A 21,077-nucleotide genomic window follows, 5' to 3' on the forward strand; every position below is an offset into this window, starting at 1 on the left:
CATACTGTATATTGCCCACACAGGACGACACAGTTAATCTGCATTCAAAATGCCCGAATGACCAACAGAAATGTGCCAGAATATCTTAAACTGTCATGTGATCATGCAGAATTGAGTAAATGTTTTAATTTTGCCATCTCCCCTCCCCCTCTCTCCCCCCCGTCTCTCAATTTGTTTCAGTGTTTGTTGGGGTCAAATGCTGAAGGCTGGCGAGTGGTGACCTGAGTGAGAGGCCTGGGTGCCATCTGACCTCTAACTGGGTGTGCGGCTGACCCTGGAGGATACAGCTCAACAATGGGAGGCACGTGCCTTGGCCTTGTCACCATGGTAACACAGGACCTTTTTGGAACGATAGGGGGGTGGGGTCAAAGCTTGGTCTTTATTTTGATCTGTGTTAACCGTCTGCTGCCAATTTAATCTTATAGCTATAAGCAGGTACTCACCGCAGAACAGTGTGTGTGTGTGTGTGTGTGACAGAGATGGGGCACAAGTAAAGAATCTATGGGGCTGACTGGATAATCTCTGCAGGCAACTGTGATGGTGCTTTAAATTCTCACAATCACCTGGAGAGATTCTGCAGTTTGTCTTATATGCCTTAAAAAACTCGGTATAAACCTTTAAACTGTGTCTATATTTCATATCCATTCTCTCTGTCACAAACTATATAAAGAAAAGTGTTTACCACCGTCTTAGCAACACATTAAATTTTTCATCTCAGTGTTTTCTGCAGCATGTTAGGAGGAGACCAAATTGTTTGCCAGAGGCCTGCCTGCATGAAATGATGATCAAAGAGGATTTCACTCGCACGCTCTAGCTTAAGGTAATGATGATTGCACAATAGAGGAGATGTTGCCATGTGACACTTGTGCTTAATCTTTTATGCCTCACTATTACAAGTCAAAACAGTTAGTGGGTGTTTAAAAGAAGATAAATGGGAAGGCTATTGAATTACGGTCCTGAATCGGGGCCAACAGGTGCAGTCCACCTGGACGTTTTACAGTTTATACTTTGTCTCTTTGATGCTGTGCAAGCTGCATGGTCACCACCCTGCTCATTCAGCCATGCTGCCACCCGGTACAACACAGCACTATACCTACTATATACTGAATATTACTCTTCAGATTCTGTTTAATGTAATATTTGACACATCTGCATTTGTTTCCTTTATTGCTACGACCAATCCCGTCTCCGTCCCGAGTCCTTTCCCCACTCTTACCCCTCCTCCACCTCTGCTTTTCCTGTCTCATCCCCTTCTCCTTGTGTTCTGCTGTGTTTTGGTGAAATCTCAGCTGGCAACTGTGAGTCGTTCACTAGCTGCTCTCACAATGGCCTCTGGGATTATGCTAAACGCAGCGCCTCGGCTGCTCTCCCCATCGACCGGCGTCAGCGACGCCCTTTGGAGCACACAGGAAAAAAGATGGAGGGCTCTCAATGAAGATGTCACTGCAATTACACAAACGCATCTCACACGCACCCTCTCTGCCTGCTCTTCATCCTTTCGCATCCCCCTTCCCCACTTTTAAAAATTTCTTTTCGACAGTCTTTTGAAGTGCAGCCTCATCTCTTGCAGCTCTTTCATAATGCATGCCCGTTTTGAATTTGCATGAATTCACTTTCCAGATGCTTCTGCTGCCACCTTGACTTACAGTGATGTGTACTGTACAGTAGCTATTGAATTATCGTAGCATGAAAAGAATAATAATGGTCTGTTTTTATGAGTTTGGATTAGTTTTTTCATCACTCATCTCAACATTAAGAGACAGCAGGTTGCAGAGGATCAAAGGTGTTGTGAACTATCCCACTTTAGTTGCCCCGCCGCTGATGTCGGGGTGAAGGAAGACCTTTCTGATGTGGATGATACTGCATCAGGAACTGATTGGCTCATGCTCAATAGCCAACAGTACCTGATGCATTGCCTTCAGCATCGAAAAAAACGTCACACAGAACTGGCTCCTTTTTTAATGCTCTGAAAAATGTACTTCACTAGTGCACTTCACTCGCCTTTTGTCTCTGGGGACGCACACACCTCAGCCTCGCCTCTGTGATTTGCAAGCATGACTGTCTCATTTGGTTCCAGTGAGGAATAGGACCAGGGGAATGTTCTCTCATCCTCTTTCATCAGTCTTGGATAACGTCTTCTATTAATCTCTATAAACGTCTTTGATTAATCAAGTGCTTTATCTCAATGTCTCTGCTTTTTTTTTTGTGCATCTGTTGAATAGCTTGCCAAGTAAAATAAACTTTAAGTGAAGAGTCATGCCTTTGCGCAGTTATTTTTTGGGTCATCCGTGTTTGTGCAAGTTATTAATTTGTACAGTCTGCAGTTCATTCCTGTGCCATATTCTGGATCAGCCTGTCATCACCTGAGCTCTGATCTTCAATTCCCAGTTTTAATGTGTTTAACCTGGTTAACTCCAACTGATTAAAATCTCATTCAAGCTTAAAACACTGGATTTGTGTTTTGGTAGAGAGACATCTGCTTTGTGCCAAGAATAGTTCTGAGTTTAACTCTGCACCTGTAGGGTATCGCACCATGCAGAATCTTAACCATCCACACCCTGTGAGTAAAGGTCAGAAGGTCAGCATGGGGGTGCCAAGTCCATTTCTATCCACTCATATCAGCGAGCTGTTGGCACACATACTTGTGTACACACACACACACACACACACACACACACACACACACACACACACACACACACACACACACAATAACTTGCTGTCTCCTCACCCATGGGAAATCCAGGAAGCTATGCCAATTCCAGCAGATGTTCCTGAAGCGCAGGCATCTTGTAAACACCATGAAATGTATTTGAGGCTAATGTAGTGGTTGCTGACATAGGTCTTCAACACATGGTTTGATTTTAACACCTGCTGCACATATATGCAGCACTGCAGCCGACATATCCCCCCAAAGCATGACGGAGTCCGCATGTTGGGGAGGCTTAGTCTTCATAACATGTTGATATAGTGTAGACCTCTAAAAAGGTGTATGGCACCAGATTTCCTCTATAGCAGACTATTGGAATAATTTCACAACGATTTAAATCACCTCAAAGTCCCTGTGGGGTTGTTAAAAAACACTTGTACAATACATTTTTATTAAACTTAATTGGATAATCTATAATGTGTGTCATTACAGCAATAAATTATAGGTTCCTGTGTAATGTGTGGGAGCCAAAGCAGACACGCAGTGGTTAACTTTAACTCGTTGGGTTCCTATTATGGGAATACTGTTCTGTACAGAAATATAATGAGCAGGGAATAATAATAGAGTATTTTCTAAATTACTTTTCCATTGACAGCCGTTTCTGACGGTGATTACCTTTTTTTTAATTTTTTTTTTTATCACTAGTCATCAGTCTATAGAGGGAGCCACTGCAGCCTGCTGATCGTTTACTGCTCCCCGGTGAGAGAGAAACCCGGAGCTCAACCTGCCCGGTACACCGCCCCCAGCATGTCATACTATACGAGCCGCATGTTCATCACAAGTGCAGCTTGCACTCCGGCGACCATATAAACATCTACTCCGCCGTTTTTTTGCACACAAAAACAAAAATCCGTCTCCTGCAGGCGCACGTTCGGATTTTTTTGCAACAAAAACAGAAAAAGCCGGGGGACGTTTTTCTTCAGCGCGCCGGCAGAGTTGGAGATCCGCAGGTAAATATCAGGTACGTTGTCAAAGCGCCACGGGATGACAAAGCTACTGCACACGGCACCCAACAGATAACGATGAGAGTTAAAACTGCAGTGGCACTTGTTTCTCATGTAGTTCGTTTGTTTCAGAGAAGCGTCCGGTAACAAGTGTACTGAAACGAGACAGAATCCTATTTGATTGGGTCGCTTTTTTTTTTACGTGTTTTATGTAAATACAAAAAAAACAAAAACATTTTTAATCAACACGAGCTCTGCATGGCTGATTAACTCTTTCATTTTTTCCTGACACGGGAGGACATGTTTACGCACGATCTTTACGCGTATTACGCACTAATCCTTTTTGGAGGAAAAAACAGCATAAAAAAAAAAAACACTTCACTTAGTTGAAGTCGCAGATTTAGCTGGAGCGGTGCCAACATAAACATCACGCCAGCAGCGGGGAGATGTTGGGACTCGTTAAGCAATGCCATCAATGATGTAATAGCGGGTATTAAAACTTGTAGACTTGTCAAGCCCAAAAATGATCTTGCACGCTCCGTCCATTCGGTTCCTCCGCATCTCGTTGCAGTGCTGCCCCCGACGTTCGCTCGACATGCTGGGGATCTGCGTGTGTCTTTGTGCGCTTTTCACACACGTCCTCTCTCAGGAGGCAGAGGAGCCCGTCTTCTACACGGTAAGTGAGAGAATCTTTGGTGTTTTTGTTCTGCGCAACTTGGAATGTTTGAGATTCTTGAACTCGGGGTTGCACGTTTCATTGCTTTATCGTGGGATGTTGCATGGAAGGACTGTCATTTCGTGGTAACCCTCGTCTCTCCTTCGCAGTGCACAGAAGGGTATGAGTATGACAGAGCCAGAGAACAGTGCAGAGGTGAGAAATAAGATGGGTTTAATTATGTATTTATTTTTCTAGTTGTCTTGTTTTAACCAGTTGACATAACTCCATATCTAATGTCTTTCTGTCATACTGTTTCCCCCTCAGACATCGATGAGTGTGCCCTGTTAGACGATGCGTGCAAAGGAGGGATGCAGTGTATCAACCACTTCGGTGGATACCTCTGCCTCCCCAAGAGCGCCGTCATCTACATCAGTAAGGAGGGCGAGCAGGGACCGCTGCCGGACCCCATCCCTCCCGTCCCTCCTATCCCTGCAGTCCCCATTGCCCCGCCAAGCCAGCCCGTGCAACGGACTTCAGGCAACCAGGGGGTCTCTCAACCCAGCCGGACCATACACTGTGCCCCGGGATACGCTGCAGATGAGCAGAACCTCTGCAGAGGTAAGATCAGCTTGCCCCGGGGCCTCCTCCCCCCTCTCTGTTTAGCAATAAGATGACACCAAGTAACCATCAAAGTAAGTTGAAAAATCCAGCCTCCCATTTTTTATGACTTTCGACGGATCCTCTTATCTCAGCAAGTGGTGTTGACATGCTCCTCGGGAGAAAAATAGGACTCTGTCAGCAGGAGAGGAGGTGTAACCACAAAATATGGCCTGGAAGTGCAAAAGGGATGGCTGCAGCACTCTTGCCATGAAAAATGAAAGATTTCAGTTATTTCATCACGCAGAATATGAATACGAATATGAAAGGTTTGACTTTTGGCTTTCGGGAGACAGATAACACCCTCAAAAAAACGTGGTTGCACATTCAAATCCCACTGTACGACTGCTTTGCACTGCAGTACACTGGGAGGATTAAAGGTGCAATGTGTAAGACCTGGCCACATGTACCAGACAAATAGGAGTCAGCATTAGTGTTAGCCAACTACTGACTTACAGCAGGGGAACTACTGGAACTCAGAGCGTGTCAAAATCTCCTAATCTTACTTAGTTTGAGTGAACTGTGCCACTAAATGGTTTGGGGAGTTGGGTTCCATGTACGCTTTGATAGTTTGTTTATTGGATTAAATCCAAAGTGGCACAAATGAGGAAATGACTCATATTTTTGTTTCATCCACCCCGCGAAGGGGCGGAGGAAGTGATTAGCTGTAGATATTTGCATTCGGCCACTTGAAGATCTCCGAAACGATGCGGTGAAGGGCAGAACCAGAAAAACGAAATCCTTCAGCTGAGATACATTTGGGAGAAACTGATGTGGAGATGTGGTTCAAGGAGTCACAGCTTCTAAACTGATGGTTCAGTCTCAGTCTAGTGGAAGTGAGGATGAAACCAAAATAGCAGCCGTTTCTGCCACCTTCGATTAAATCCAGTGAACAACTACCAACTACACGGACCCAATACTCTCATTGTGATTGACAAGCCCTCGGGGCAGCTCTGCTCTCTCGTCCTCTTGGACGGAGGGAAGAGTGGAGCGCTACAATGACTCACTATGGCAGGTACAGGTGGCATTACAAGACAGGCCAGGGCTAGCTGGTTAACTGACTCATTTAATGAAATATAATTAAATGAAAAACATTACTCTGTAACCTCTTCACATTTAGACAAAAAAATCAGACCGAATCGTACACATTGCACTCTAAATGTCATATTGAGAAGTGTTTTTTTTATCTCCTGGATATCAGTAGCATGCTATTGTTGCGCTTGGCTAGGAGCCGTCCCGCTGCGTGGAAGAATGCGCCTGAATGTGTCTCGAGCACGGCTGCGTAGGTATTTGATAATTACTCGCTAACGACTTTAGAACCTCAATAAGCAGAGCTCCGAAAGGTGAACTGTTCATCCATCTGTCTGACAGTCGTCAACAGCTAAACCATGCGTAGCTGCCAGATGTGTTGCAAGCTCATCGTGATGTCATGTTCTCTAAACTATTCGGTCGCTCGCAGCGTGATGTTTTTGGCCGGGGTTCAGCTTCTTCTTAAAATGTAAGAAATTGCTCTTGTTTCGGGGATGGGGGGGATTTTCTGCGTACTTACAGTCGATATTCCCAGCATGAGACTTTTTGGTTGGATGCTGGAAGATCGCGTGGGTGTGATCCCATGTTTTGGGCGAGACGCTTTGATCTTTACAAATGGGGAGTGGTTTAAAGATACATTCTTCGTCTCACACACACTTTGCTTTGGGCCAGATGTTCAGAGCTGCACCTGAGAGAGACGACGTCTGATATCGCTCTTATAGCCTTCTGTATGAGGTTTTTGCGTGGAAGGCGAACGTGGCTCCGTAAGGTTAGCTGTATCAGGGTGATGTAGAGTCAAGTGCATTACCGTAAATGACACGTGTTCGGCGGTTAGGGGCTCCTCTTGCCAGTAGGCAGAGGTGTGTGGTGAGTGGCTGTGCGGTGAGAGGCTTGTGGTCACAAAGCTCCAGTGAAAGTAGCAAATTTGATTTTACACCTGGGGGCAAATATATGTGTGAGGTGCTTTATGTATTTCTCTGAATCTGGAACCCCAATTAGGTTTTATTAGAGTGTAAAACATGGCAGCATATCAGCTCAAGTAACCACATAAGCGAGCTGGCGCGGGTATAATACTTATTCATTTCGCTGGCGTGCCGTTTCAGTGCATGGGCTAAACAAAGATAGGCTGTTGCCGCCAGCGCTTTGAAATGACTGGGGTTTTAGCTTGAAGGCGTCCCACATACATTTCTGTTGGTGGAGCGATATAATCTTTGTTTACATCAGTCTCTGCTTTCTCTGTCATTACCTTTAACTCGCTACAATGAGCCAATTGTTCTTGGACACGGAATTTTTTTTTTTTTTTTGTTCCACGGTGGCTGTTTTGCACAGCTACGTATCTTATTAGGGAAGGAATCCCTGTTAACTTTCAATGGGGGGGGCTCAATGTATCAAATAACGCTTACACCAGGCTCCTTCCGTGCTAACTCACCGCTCTGAGGAGGAAACCGTAGTGCCGAGTCAGGTAGGGCAAAGGGGAAGATGAAAGGCTGACACCGACTAAATGACCGCAGAAGTGCCGGAGAGCACTGACCAAGCCAGGTTGCACCAACGTCATGGGTTGTGGTGCTGATGAGTTGTTTTGGTGACTTACTGCTGAGTGTGTGGCGAACAGTAGAGAGATCATCCAAATGCCCTGGAAAAAAAAAAAACATGACGCCAATTTTCCAAAACTTAAATCGTTTAAAAAAAAAAAAAAAAAAAAAAAAAAGTGGTTGCTTAAACAAAATCGCACTATTCTTTATGCTGATTGAAAGCGAAGCGAATCACAAATCTTTCAATACGCTTCGCCCCCAAAGCTTTAATATTCTCTTAGCGTTTGGCAAATTGAAATGAAGCCCTTTGGCCCCGAGTGTGAACCCGAGCCTAAGTGTGTGTTGATGCAGTGACACATAGGGTAACGTTGGCGCTCTGCTCCGTCCACACAGAGACACTATGAATCTTTACTGTATGTGTGACAACTTAATGATGCCTCACATTTCCATGACCTCCACACACACACACACACGCACACGACTTACTGTGTTTACCGCCGGGAGATGCCTACAAGTGGCTTGTTGTAGTCTTATGTATGCATATTAACTCTTTATTTTCAGCAGAGGTGAGATCATTTCCTCCAAGAAATTACCGTTGTCCATCAAAAGCGGTCGAATCAGTCGTTAAAATCTGATGAAAAGTGAAAAGCAGCTTTTTTTATGATCCTCGTTTTCAGTCGAAAGTTGTTTGAGAACACTTATAACTAACTCGACTGTACATTCACTGGCTTCAGGGACGTAACGCTGGCCAAAGAGAATAAGACATATCGTGTTGTACAAGATTGTATTTACATTTAATGAGAAATTAGATACTTATGCACTGCAGAATGGAGGCATAAAAGGGCATACCACTCCTTTTTACCTGGTTTCCTGAGGTCACGCAGGTCACCTCTCCACCGACATGCCTGACTCACTCCAGCTACGTCTGGACGCTCCTCACCTGCCGTGGCTGGAAATCTTTTCCTAGCTACGTTCTATTAAGACCTTTAATCCCGGTGTGACAGAGAGCTTGTGTACTTTTCCGAACAAAGGCCTCGAGTACATGCAATAACATTTTTTCCACACAGATGCAATGCACTTGGGAGGAATATCTCTGGAATGTCGGCGGCGGTTGTTTTTTCCGTTTGCTCCCATCTTTTGTGATGGTAGGAATTACTCACCACCTTTTGACAGATAAGCATCGGATCGATCCGCGAGGAGCAGGAATGCAGGGAGCAGAACAAGCAGAGAGAGAGAGAGAGAGAGCAAAGCACGCCGCCGCCGACGCATGATTTGACCCTTTAGCGATTTATACTTATAACTTTACATTTGCACTTGAAGAAACCCCGCCTAACCCAGTCTTTGCTCGTCCAGAGACAATGAAAAAAGAGATGAGGACACACACAGAGCGATAGCAGTTTTTTCGGGGAAATTCCTTCAGATGTTATCTTGTTAGCATTTGTTTCTCCCAAACATCCATCAAAAGATAAGCAACTTTAGATTTGGTTTGTTGTACAGAAAAGGAAAACTTGCAGAGGATACACAGGATGTTCATTCCTGCTGCGATTTTTTTGAGGAAGTGGGATCAAACACAAGCGACCCCACTTTGTTTAGGGTTACTCAAACAAAAAAAAGACACCTGAGGCACACCTTTATACCTGCTGAACCCACCTATTACCAGCTCAGCTCTTGGCCTCCACCTGTTCCCAGGCTGATGATTTGCACTTGTCTTGCGTCAGTGAGTCTTCACTATGTGATTGTCCCAGTGCCCTACAGTGTGATTTTTTTACTGGCCAACCTCATTGAACCTGTTATGCTGCCGTGTCAGCTGTAACACCTGGTGTTGCATCTCAGAGCCTTTGAATGTTAGGTGCTTTCTAGGGACGTCGGAGCTGTATTTGTGTAAAGAAATACATTTAAAAAAACCTGCACAATGGCCGATAAATCATCACCATTACCAGATGTTCAAACTACTTATCGATATCAGTATCTGCCCTCAAACATCCAGTAAATGTCATGTTTTCAAGTCGGTACTAGTGAATCAACATCGCTGGGATTTCTGGCTTTCAAAACTCACTTTCCATTTGCAAGCGGTGCCAGAAAACATGTCTGTGTTGCAACTCCTCGGTTGCTGATAAAGAAGTTTCCAATTCTTTAATGATCTTTTAATTACTGGATGTATTTTGACATCAGTGTCTCTATGGCAATACAGTGTTTTTAATTTCTTGATCTTAGAAACCACAGAGTCAGGAGTGAAACAAACTGCGATTGAGGAAAGCTAAATGTCAGATAATAACTTGTGTTTAAACTGGCGTAACATGGTGACATTTGGTGGGTCTTTTGGACTGCGTAAATCCGGTCCAGCCCTCCTGAAGCCAGCCCCCCCCTCTTGGCCTGCGCAGTGTTGCTGTTATTGCATGTGGTTTTGCTGCTGGCTGCCGTCACATCCACGGTGGCAGAGAGGAACAAGGGGGGGAAGCAGCTTTCTGCCGTGCCGAGCGTAAGTGCTCGACGTTGTTGTTATTATTCTCCCCGAGGTCGGTGCCTGTCGAGCGGCCAGCTGCTTCCTCCTCTGATGTGCTCAGATGTGTTGGTCTTTCCGTTTACCTCACGATGGAAAGGGACACAGGGCTGCTATAAATCACTGTTGCGCTCAGCTGGGTGACACTTGCATGCGAATGCAGGGTTCGTGTTACTCACACGGTTTTCGCCTTTGATCCGTATAATCATGCTTTTATTTCCAACATTTTTAGACACAGTTTGGCTTTGAAAGCCGTAAATGGCTACCGAGTGACTCGGTCAGGTGGGCAGGGAGATCGGTGGTGCATTGAATAGCAGGAGGGTTGCACATCTTTTTCTTTTTTTTATTCAATATTTTCAGATTAACAGGAAGGATTATTATCAGTTGGGAATGTAGCTGGCACACTGGACGGATTTTCAAGAATGTCAAGACTCTGCCCGACCTTTAGAAGAGCGTGGAACAAACTCACAAATCAGTGTCAGCAGGACTAAAAACTCCTGTTCCTCCCGAACAATGAGAGCAAGAGGGGGGAATCTTGGGAGTGGTGCGAATAGCAAGAGCATGGAAATATTTCATGCCCTAATACGGATGGAAATACACAGAATATAAGGTTAAGAGTGTCTCAAATTCTTTGATTTCTTATCTGCCTTGTGTTTGGACTTGCTTTGAAAGGGAAACACCACCACTCCCATTTGTCCCGAGGTCGTGTTCGAGCCGGTGATAGATAGCTGTGTTTCACACCGCACCGCCGAGAGAACCGTACGAAGGAAACGACGTGCAGCGCCGCGTTTGCCAGGAGGGGTGATGTTAAGGTGTTTGGGGTTAAACAAAGCCAAGCGCTCGGGGTCTGGTGTATGACATGCTAATAAATTATACGTTGTGAAATGTTATGGGCTATTAACATTGAACATCTTGCCCCCTGCTTTCCCAAAGATTGAATTATCCAATAATCAGAGGGGAAACTGAGACGCCGTCCAACAGCAGGACGACTCCAACTGTTCTTTGGAACGGCTCCTGCTTTCCATTGCAGCGGTTCAGTGAAAACAAGACTAAATGCTCTCAAGTGATAATTACAACAAGCCCTATCATGTCGGTTTGAAACCGGAGCAAATAACACATTGTTCTGAATTCTGGCCAAACAGATTTTTAGTCCCTGTTTTGGACGCGTTTCTTTCTCACTCGTATGCATGCAGCGACACACCGAACATCCCATCACGGTGTCTCCACATATTCTGTAGAACATTGTAAAAAAAAAAAAAAAAAAAAAAAAAGGCCATTTAATGTTCGAGCACCTCAAACGGGACCTCTGATGCACACACGCCCACTCGTCCATTACACACACACTCTCGCATTCTTTGAGCTGCCGCCATCCCCGTTACTCCCCCAACTCCCACAAGGCATTTAGAATTAATCTCCCTGAAAAGCAAGGAGTTTTTAACTCTGACATCACATGTGCACACACGGCCGTAAATCTAACTTCAAATCTTAAAAAGCCCTTTTTTTTTTTGTTTAAAAAAAAAAAAAAAAAGCCTCCACCCTTTTCTCTCTTCATTCTTTCCTTCCACATCTTCCACTCTCCTGCCTTATCTTTCCCTGTGATGTTACAGCAGGCGTCTTCTTAGAGGAAACTTGTAAGCTGTGTTAAATAAATTCTGAAAAAAAAAAACACAAAAAAACTGACCCAGAGATCAGAGTCACTTCTCCCCACACGCAACACATCATCACATTTGATGGTAAAATCTGTTTTCCTTTGTAAACTATATGGACTGTACTGCATGTGGTAAGCTGTGGAGGCTTTATGGGACCTTAGAGCCAGCCAGTGTGGGATGCCCTCCCTACACACACACACACACACTTGTACGCACACACACACTAGCAGTGGAACTTTGTATTGGCAGCGTCTTAAAGGTTTAGTGACAAAGTAGCAGCAACCGCAAGATATTCCCGTGAATGAACCTTTGGATTGCTTTCAGCACATATGCTTTCATTTAAAGCTCTCCAAGCTTTTTTTTTCTTCTTTTTTTTTTAAAGAGAGCCAGGGTGACTCCGACTTTTCCGTAGAACTTCTTAGGAAGCATTGCTACATTGTTCACATTTAAACAATTCACAGTTATGTGCAGTTACTTCACAAAGCAACAGTTGGCTTCTGCATCTGAGCAGAGTGTCAAAACTCCACGGAGCTGGAGATATCCGCCCTGCGCTGCCGACACCTTGTTTGATGGATTCATCAAAGTCTCCTACATAATCCTTCCAAATGCACCTGATGTAATGCCGGTCACCAACAATAGCCTGTTATAAGTTGTAAGGAGATTTTCGAGTGTGCCAACTGCAATTGGTCAAACTGTGCTGCATATCTGATTTGGCACTAGTGCTGTCAAAAGAAAAAATTGCTTTCTTCCATGGATTGCTGACTGTTCAACCAATCGCAGCAGTATGGAGCTAAAAAATAAACTCAACAACCTGCAAAGGCAACCTTACCTATTCAGAATCCTTGTTGCTGCTGAACCAGTGGCATGGCTCAAGGACGAACTGTTATATCTTATGTGATTTCCAAAGCCGGCAACGTGGCTTCTGAAGAAGAAGAACTGAAGAAGTTGCCGCATTTTGCCTCCTGTCACTGAAACCATATCGTTTCACCGGCATCCCAGTTTGGTTGTCTACTTCTTGGCACTATGACACCATCAACACACAGGAATTCATTTGATCAGGAATTAGGAATCTCAGACTTGTGTTGTCTCAATCCATTGCCATTTCCAGTCTCAATGAATCACCAAATACCTCCAGTAAGAAGGCGTGGTTGTGATTCACAGGGACTTGATCCCGGTCTTCAACTATTTGTTGACATTCATTCAAATGTTTCACAGATCACTTCCAGTCTTTTTGTTTCTTTGACAAGCGCATCACCCTGTTGTCCACAAGCAAAAAAAACAACTGTGTGGATGCACTTGCATATCCGTGGCCATATACGCTCCACACGGGGGAATATATCATCCCCCATCCAGACTCAGTAGATCTCATGACCTGAGAGGTTGAAAGTCGATGCTGCAGGTCTACTGCCGACAGTGACACAGAGCCCCTGATGCATCGGAGCCTTTTTAACAGTCATGTCATGCAGCCTTTGGGCTGTTGGGCCGGTGTCCCATAGTGTGATAGTGCTGGAATTCTTTGGTTTCACTCTCGGTGCTGGTTTCTGATGCACTTTCCCAGATGCCTTTCAAAGCACAAGAGAGCGTTTTCCAGAACAACCCTGCTTTTATCTTTGTCCTTCACTAAGCGGGTCATCGAGCAACAAACCTCAGCGAGCATTCCTCCCTGAAGGCGATTCGCACCTGTTGTCTCTCAGGTGCACCTTTTTAGATAAGCCCTGCTTGTTTCCCCTTATGGACTGGGTCCATCTTATCACAGCGCTCAGAGTTGAGCACATTTTAGCCCTCTTACCTTTCCTCTTTTTTAGGAGCGAAGACAACTTACCTTCTGTGCCCCTTTTTTTGTTGTTTCACAGGCTCTTCTCCAGCAAATCAAGCCAATTCATCACAGGCACCGGTCCCAATGGATGGTGGGGGATGTGGCACTGGCATATCCGTGTACACTTGAGGCACTCTGGGAAAAAGGCATGATAATTTCCAGCTGAGTCCTCATTACACGAAACATGTCCAGGGGATTGTAAGATGAGATACATCTTTATTGGACCCCCCCAAAATCGGGTTGTTGCAACAGTACAAGGACAGAAATACATACAGATCAGTAAATAAATAATAGCAGGTACATTAACTAAAATAAGAATAGTGCATCAGTTTGATATATCTGTGCAGGATCAGAAGTTTGGCTTTCTTGCACTGATTGTAATGGTTTGATTGATACATTTTACACATTTGATCTTGTATTATATCACTTTCAGGTGCATTGATTGCATCTAAACTGCAGGAAGGATAATCGGATCATGTAGGTCAAGGCAGCACAGTTGGACTTTACGTTCCCAGTTCTCTTTGCTATTGTTAGGCTATGCATGCATCACATCACAATGGAGTCGAACCCCCACCCCCCCTTTCTTGCGTGTGTGCGTGTGGTATCGAGGATAACTGTCAGTCATGCTGTTAAACTGATGCCCACTGGCTGTCTGCATATGACGGGTTGTGTCAGACCACCCAAGAGGACTGCTGGTGGGCCCACAGGGATGAGAGCATACAGTATGGGCGTATTTGTGTTGGGGGGGGGGGGGGGGGGGGGATGGAAGATGGGGGTGAGGGGGGGGTTATAGTGAGAAAAAGCCTTTTTAAAGAGACTCTGGCTCCAAACAAACCGAAACTGCGAATGTGTTTACAGGATGGAGATAAAAAGGAAAATCTTTCCACTGCTGTGTCGTGTATTTGAAGCCCAAGCTGGAAAATTCACTTTTCTGCGAAAAACTTAACCAACAACTTAAAGAAGTCGTCATCACCTCATCGTCCCGACACTCACCATGAATCTATTTGTTTATTTAAATTCTGGGAATATCTTTCAAATTCTAGGAGGTCACTTTTATGTTCGCCCTTCTAAATTCACACCTTTTTATAAAGTAATTATGAAGTTGGTCGGTGATAAATGTGCAGAGTTGTTTACAGTACACCACTGTAAAAAATGTTTTAACAAACATCAGACTACGGCTTATTATTTTACAGAAGTTCATCCATGAGGGATAAAAAAAAGAAAGAAGTAGATCTGTGTGCTTTTGGGTTGATGGATGTCTGATGAGAGAGCGAGGCGTTCTGGTAGAAAGCACATGACTTATCATTTGAGCTCTCTCTCTCTTTCATACACACACACACACACACACACACACACACACACACACACACACACTCACACTTCCCCCCCTTCAAAGAGCTGTCCTGTTAGCAGAAGATACCATCTGTGTTTTCCCCTTCACCTGGAGCTGCTGAATAAAAGCCCTCTTTATTTAATCGCCTGCTCTTTGTGTGAACATGTGTGTTTATGCCCATGTGTGTGATGTGACGGTGTCAGTGATCACAGATCACAGAGTGCACACAGTCCAGACACGTTGCTTTGCTTTGTCTGCCACATGTTCCTACATACAGCAGGCATTAACCCGATGGAGCTTCCCCTTAAATGTGTGTTTGTGCGTTTATTGCAGACGTAGATGAATGTGCAACGGGGAGACACACTTGTGGCGGTGAACAGACGTGCTACAACACCAGAGGCTCCTACACCTGCCAGTGTCCTGCAGGCTTCCAGAAGAACGGAGACCACTGTGTAGGTGAGTCGTTGACGCAAAAACACACTCTCTCTCTCCTCTCACTGAATCCCCATCCTCCTAAGTAAGTGCGCATGTTTGTTTGTCCTGCAGACAGAGACGAGTGCACCCTGACCCACTACTGCATGCACGGATGTGTGAACACACAGGGCTCATACTACTGCGAGTGCAACGCAGGTCACAAGTTGGCCAGCAACAACCACAGCTGTGATGGTAAGAAGCCACGTTCACGCGTGTGTCGACACTTTTGCTTCAGTGATTTCTTATTCAGCGGCAGCTCGTCAGACATTTTGGGTCCATGTTGCCGAGTTTCATTCCCTGAGTTTGTCATGATAATGATAATTACTGCGTTAGTGTACATGCAAGTAGAACAACAACCAAGCAGCAGGGCAAAATGAAAATGTAACGTATACACGATACACGTAGCAAACGAAGGGACATGTGCATTTGATAAAAAAGCATTGATAAAACCGTGCTCCACTGTGTTCCTCTCATTCTTCAGTTTTCTCAGGATGCCGTTATTCTCAGGTCAGGAGTAGCTTTATACAAACACGCTGCACAAGTTGTTGCTGTTTTTTTTTTTTTTCTTTACGCCTGCAGTGCAGAGCTATCATGAGATTGACCATGCAACCTGAACCCACACAGCAAATCTCCTGTTGTGTGATAGAGAGCTGAAACCCATTTAGAAATCCATCAAAACTCATGACTGCTGATACAATGTGTGTCAGTGTTTCTAGTTAGTTAGAGTACAAGTAGTCCAGGTTTTATTACAGCGTGGGTCTGACTTACATGGTGTTGGCCATCGTCTCTGAGGACGTCGTGCTCCACCTTACTAACTCTCCCTATGACATCCGTGTATGTGAAAACATCTGCTTGTGTTCCAGATGTGAATGAATGTGACGTGGAGAATCCCTGTCAGCACCATTGCTACAACCTGATTGGCTCCTTCCTCTGCCAGTGTGAACAGGGCTATGAGCTGGCACAGGACACCGTTACCTGCCAAGGTGCACACACACACGCACACACACGCACACACACACACACACACACACACACACACACACACACACACACACACACACACACACACACACACACACACACACACACACAGTATATACTGAAACACACCAGCCCAGTTTTCAACATGCATTGCCTTATGCTGATTATCTATGTAATCTATGTGTGTGTGTGTGTGTGTGTGTGTGTGTGTGTGTGTGTATTTTCTGTGCAGACATTGATGAATGCAGCTTTTCCAGCTACATGTGTCAGTACCAGTGTGTTAATAACCCAGGAAGTTACTCCTGCGAGTGTCCAGAAGGATATCAGCTCCAGGGAAACAGGGTGTGTCAAGGTACTGCTCTCCTCCTTTTCTTCCTTTCTTTCCATTCATCTATTTATCATCCCTTCTTCGTTTATTAATTTATCTATCTTACCCTCTCTGTTTTCACACATAACAAATAACATCTTCTCCCCCTCCCTTCCTCCTCTTCCTCAACTCTTTGGAAGATACCTCTCCGGAGTATCATTCCTGCTATCACCCAGTCTTCTACCTCTTAAGTGGGACACTGTGGGGAGAGCGGGAGCTACTCTCCACCAGTACTGTCACGGAAAGAATGCCGATGTTATTCAACACTAACACGGCACACTTTGTGTTGCCCCACCAAAGCCACCTCTGTGAATTTATATGCATGATGTTGGTTTCTTAAAGTGGATTTATTTGAAGGCCCGGCACCCGCTCAAAGGCAGAGCTGTTATTTTTCCTTCCCCCCTCGGTCAGGTGCAGGCTTTATAGAGAGGTGGTGTCACAGGGCCCTTACGTTGATGAATCCAGGTCGCTGTGCCAGAAATAGCCCTGTGGTTTTGGAGGCATGTTTGATGGGGTTATTTTCACGGTGCTGTAGGGAAAGAGCTGCAGTTCGAGGCCTGTGTGGGGTTTGCATCGGGGGGCTTCCCTCCACTGCAGATCTCGCAGGCTTCCCTCTCTTTCACCTCTGCGGCGGCTGCTGGAATCGCAGCTACAACCCCGGCTCCAAAACTGTACACGTCCTGAACTTTGACTGTGTTTTCACAGCTCGGTTTCATGAAGCGTGTAGAGTTTGTGTGTGTTTTGGAAGTGGGGGGACACTGGCAATTTCATCCAGCTATTTTTGACCACTCAGTGCTTTCTCTCTCTCACTCTCTCTCTCTCTGTCGATCTGCCAATCACAAGACATAAACGAGTGCGAGACGGGGACCCATAACTGCCAAGACGATGAAATGTGCTGGAACTATTACGGAGGCTTCCGCTGCTATCCCAGAAACCCCTGCGAGACGCCGTACGCCAAGACCTCTGAGAAGTCAGTAAACATCCCCCAGTTCGTTCTTTTTCACCCTCATCAGTAAGGCCGGTTTTAACAGAGGTTGCCTTTGATTGCAGTCGCTGCATCTGCCGGTCTCAGGCCGAGTGCCAGGGTCTCCCACCGTCAATTGTCTACAAGTACATGAGCATCCAGGCGGACCGGTCTGTGCCGGCGGACATCTTCCAGATTCAGGCCACCAACATGTACACCAACACGCACAACACGTTCAGGATCAAAGCTGGGAATGAGGCGGGAGAGTTCTTCCTGCGGGTAAGTCGATGGCGAGTGTGCTATAGGCGATCACAACAGTGTCATGATGCCGCCAAAATCTCACAATGTTAGCATGTTAAGCTGCATCACTGGATCTGTTTTCACGTATATATTTCATGTTGTCTCGCAGCGCTCCAGCAACGTGAGTGCCATGCTGGTGCTAACCAAGGTCCTGACGGGCCCCAGGGAGTACGTCGTGGACCTGGAGATGGTCACCCACCATCTGACCATGAACTACCGCTCCAGCTCACTGCTGCGGCTCACCATCATAGTCGGGCCCTACGCCTTCTGAGCGCCGACATCCCCCCTCCCCCCAGCAGCCCCCGCATTAAGTCTGGTTCAGCAAACATAGCAGTGTAGCACAGCAGATGCCTGTATCAGCATAACATACTGTACATTTTCATTACAATACAACATATAACGTAAGCTGTCCCAGACTCACACAGCAGCACAGCATGCTCATGAAAGCCATGTGACCACTGGGCATCTTTTTCTCTCAAGGTGCTGGGAATCATTGTGATGAATGGGTTTTAGTGTCCCGACGAATCAAGCACTGCGTTTCAACAACAGCACTTAAAAATACAATATTTTTATCATCTAAGATTAGAATTTTTTAGCCAAAAACAACTGGAAACAGAGCAGTGGCACTCAGGAAAAGAGGCCTAGTGGACACGCATCCCGACTGTGATGGGTGCTTTGATGCAGCTGCACCTACATTTTTATCACTTTATGTTTAAGGCCAGAGCTGCTTCCAGTAACCCGTGTGCATCAGTGAAGCGCTCTGTTGTAAAAAGAGAGAGGAAAGTCCGATTTTCTACATAAATGTAATGTCCAATATCCAATATGAGCAGCTTTTGATTTGAAAATAATTTGTCGGAGCTTCTGTTGATAAATGTTGTTGGGGTTAGTGCTGCTGCGCCACGCTGTTTGAGCAAGTTTCTGTATAGTTTTACTCATGACTAATAATTTCCAGAGAAGTCCAGAACAGTTCAGAAGTGTAAAGGGAGGGAATTTGCCTGTCAGTTGAGACTAAGCTTTGCATGACAACAGGCTTGATGCTCGTAGGCTTGTACATACCGAGGTCACAAATCTGTGTGTGTGTGTGTGTGTGTGTGTGTGTGTGTGTGTGAGTGAAAGTGTGAAACACAGTAGGAGAGAGGGAGAGAGAGAGAGAGAGAGAGAGAGGGAAAGAGTGAGAGCTTGTTCTTTGCCCCCCAGGTTCGGTGGATGTGGTTGAGCTGTTCATGCGTTTCTGTGATTCTACCCTCGCAGCCCTCGGTCACAGGCAATAATGGAGACTTTTTTTTCCCCCTTTCCTTTTGAACTCGAGAACACACACAGGAAATGACGGCTCTCGTAACCGCACCTCGGCCAGTCGACCGCTCACTGGTGCCACGGTGATTCTCCAGAGGAGAGAACAAGCTTTTTACTGTCGGTCCCAGTCAAGAAGTCACACTGGCACCAAGCTGGCTTGCGTGATAAACATAATTGCGGCGCTCTTAGCTGGCACATGTGTGACACAGGGATTATTAAAGTGTTAATACAATGCCACCACCACTTTTTTTTTTTTGGCAGAATGAGAAATCGTTCACTACCTGCTTTGCCTTTTTTCGTGACTCTGCGCGTCTGCTCTGGGCTTATTGCTGAAACACTGTACACTGTAGACACACAGCACTGAAAAACCACATCCAAAACCAACATGTTGTCACCACTTCAAGTGTAGAAAGTTCTCCATCTTTTATGTGGTCTCAGCAGCAATCATGCCATAGTGCCTTAGAGGTCACATATGTAACACTAATCTCATCATTCATGCTGTCAAGACTTCCTTCACTGAAATGCCTTAATGTTTTCTCTTCTATTTAAAAATATATTTTTTGTCATATGTATCTTATATTGATTGTACTCTGAAGAGCAAAAGTTATATTGTTGAATAAAATATGATGGATAAATGGGGCTAGGTAGTTCTGTTTTTTTGTGAGAGTGTGTTTTTTTGGGGTTTTTTTGCACTCTTCCTGTAGAAGAAGAAGATCTGACTTCATATACACTATAATGGAAAAACGCAGCGGTTGTGCGAAATGCTCCGCTGCTCTTCCAGTGCTTTTGGGAAAACGTGAGGATGATAAATGCAGTGAACACGATGCCCTAGCTATCATATCTATCTTATTTAAAGAGATCCAGAGGGGGATGTATAGTATATTGAGAGTCAATGTGTGCTGAGGGACAAATTGTGAAGCCCTACACACACACACACACACACACACACACATATTTAGATGTGAAATCGGTTGGGAGGGGTTTTATGGTAAGTTGTTACTCAATCATTCTGCTGTCTAGAGCTGGAGTCAGAGCAGCGTTGGGACTTGTAAGATGATACACGATGTGTCATTGTTCCCCTAACCCCGTCTTCAGCTCGCCACTCATTGGAGCGCTGTGTTTTTGCTGTCCGTGCATGATTCAACCCCCGGGAGAAAACATTGCTCACCCACTTCTTTCTGCTCTCTGTGACGCAAGCGTGTGCTGAACCCGACGAGGAGAGCAACGCTTTCAGGTCCTCCGATGTTCCACTCAGAGAAGATGATTAACGTAATCCTCCTGCATGTAGCACGACATTTCTTTTAACCGCTGGTCCCGAAGTCCCTGGATGGAGATCACAGAGGAGAAAAACAAGTTCAGTGAGTTGTGTGTTTATTCCCCTCTGTCATCCATCCCAGTGATGCAATAACTACTCTGTTTCTTACTGTTTTTAATACTGAACATATTCGGGATCAGATGCCGTTCACACTAAACAGTCACATTTTCCAAATTCATTTCAGAATAAAGCAATAACGTACATCTTCAAAGCATGCAGTATACTGATATTTTTAAGTAAAGTGCACCTGCATTACAAATACATACAGTATGATGATACATTATATTACAGGCGGTGCCAGATTAGGAGGATTAGGAGTGCCCCCACTTGAAGTCTCCATTAGTGGGAACTTGTTAGAATCTTATTGAGTACAATACATTGGGGCCTCTACATCGGGATGTGTTACCTACAGATAACCTATAATTTCAGTTTATCTTGTGATTTTGTGGTTGCTGCGGTGCACACAGTGAAACCAAAACACATTCGCAATCAGCTAAGTTACCACAAAAACAATTGCCAGAGACCTCGGAGTGTTCTGGGCCCCTCAGGGTACCA

The 21,077-nt window shown here is 45.2% G+C and overlaps 1 protein-coding gene across 2 annotated transcripts; it reads left to right on the forward strand.

Moving 5' to 3' along the window:
* The first annotated feature begins 3,468 nt into the window (after positions 1–3,468).
* Positions 3,469–19,846, forward strand: efemp1 (EGF containing fibulin extracellular matrix protein 1). 2 transcript variants are annotated; one of them, XM_084021334.1, is made up of 11 exons: positions 3,469–3,660; positions 4,226–4,330; positions 4,480–4,525; positions 4,637–4,930; positions 15,162–15,284; positions 15,375–15,494; positions 16,166–16,285; positions 16,516–16,635; positions 17,494–17,620; positions 17,701–17,893; positions 18,024–19,846. In XM_084021334.1, exons 2-11 carry the CDS (start codon positions 4,250–4,252, stop codon positions 18,183–18,185), a joined length of 1,386 nt encoding a protein of 461 aa, XP_083877460.1. In that variant the 5' UTR covers positions 3,469–3,660; positions 4,226–4,249; the 3' UTR covers positions 18,186–19,846. The 2 variants fall into 2 exon arrangements, with proteins under 2 accessions (XP_083877460.1, XP_083877461.1); XM_084021335.1 differs by having other exon boundaries at positions 3,471–3,671.
* The last annotated feature ends 1,231 nt before the right edge of the window (positions 19,847–21,077 follow it).

This window comes from Eutrigla gurnardus (genome assembly GCF_963514095.1).
Source record: "Eutrigla gurnardus genome assembly, chromosome: 11".
In the NCBI taxonomy this organism is placed as follows: Eukaryota; Metazoa; Chordata; class Actinopteri; order Perciformes; family Triglidae; genus Eutrigla; species Eutrigla gurnardus.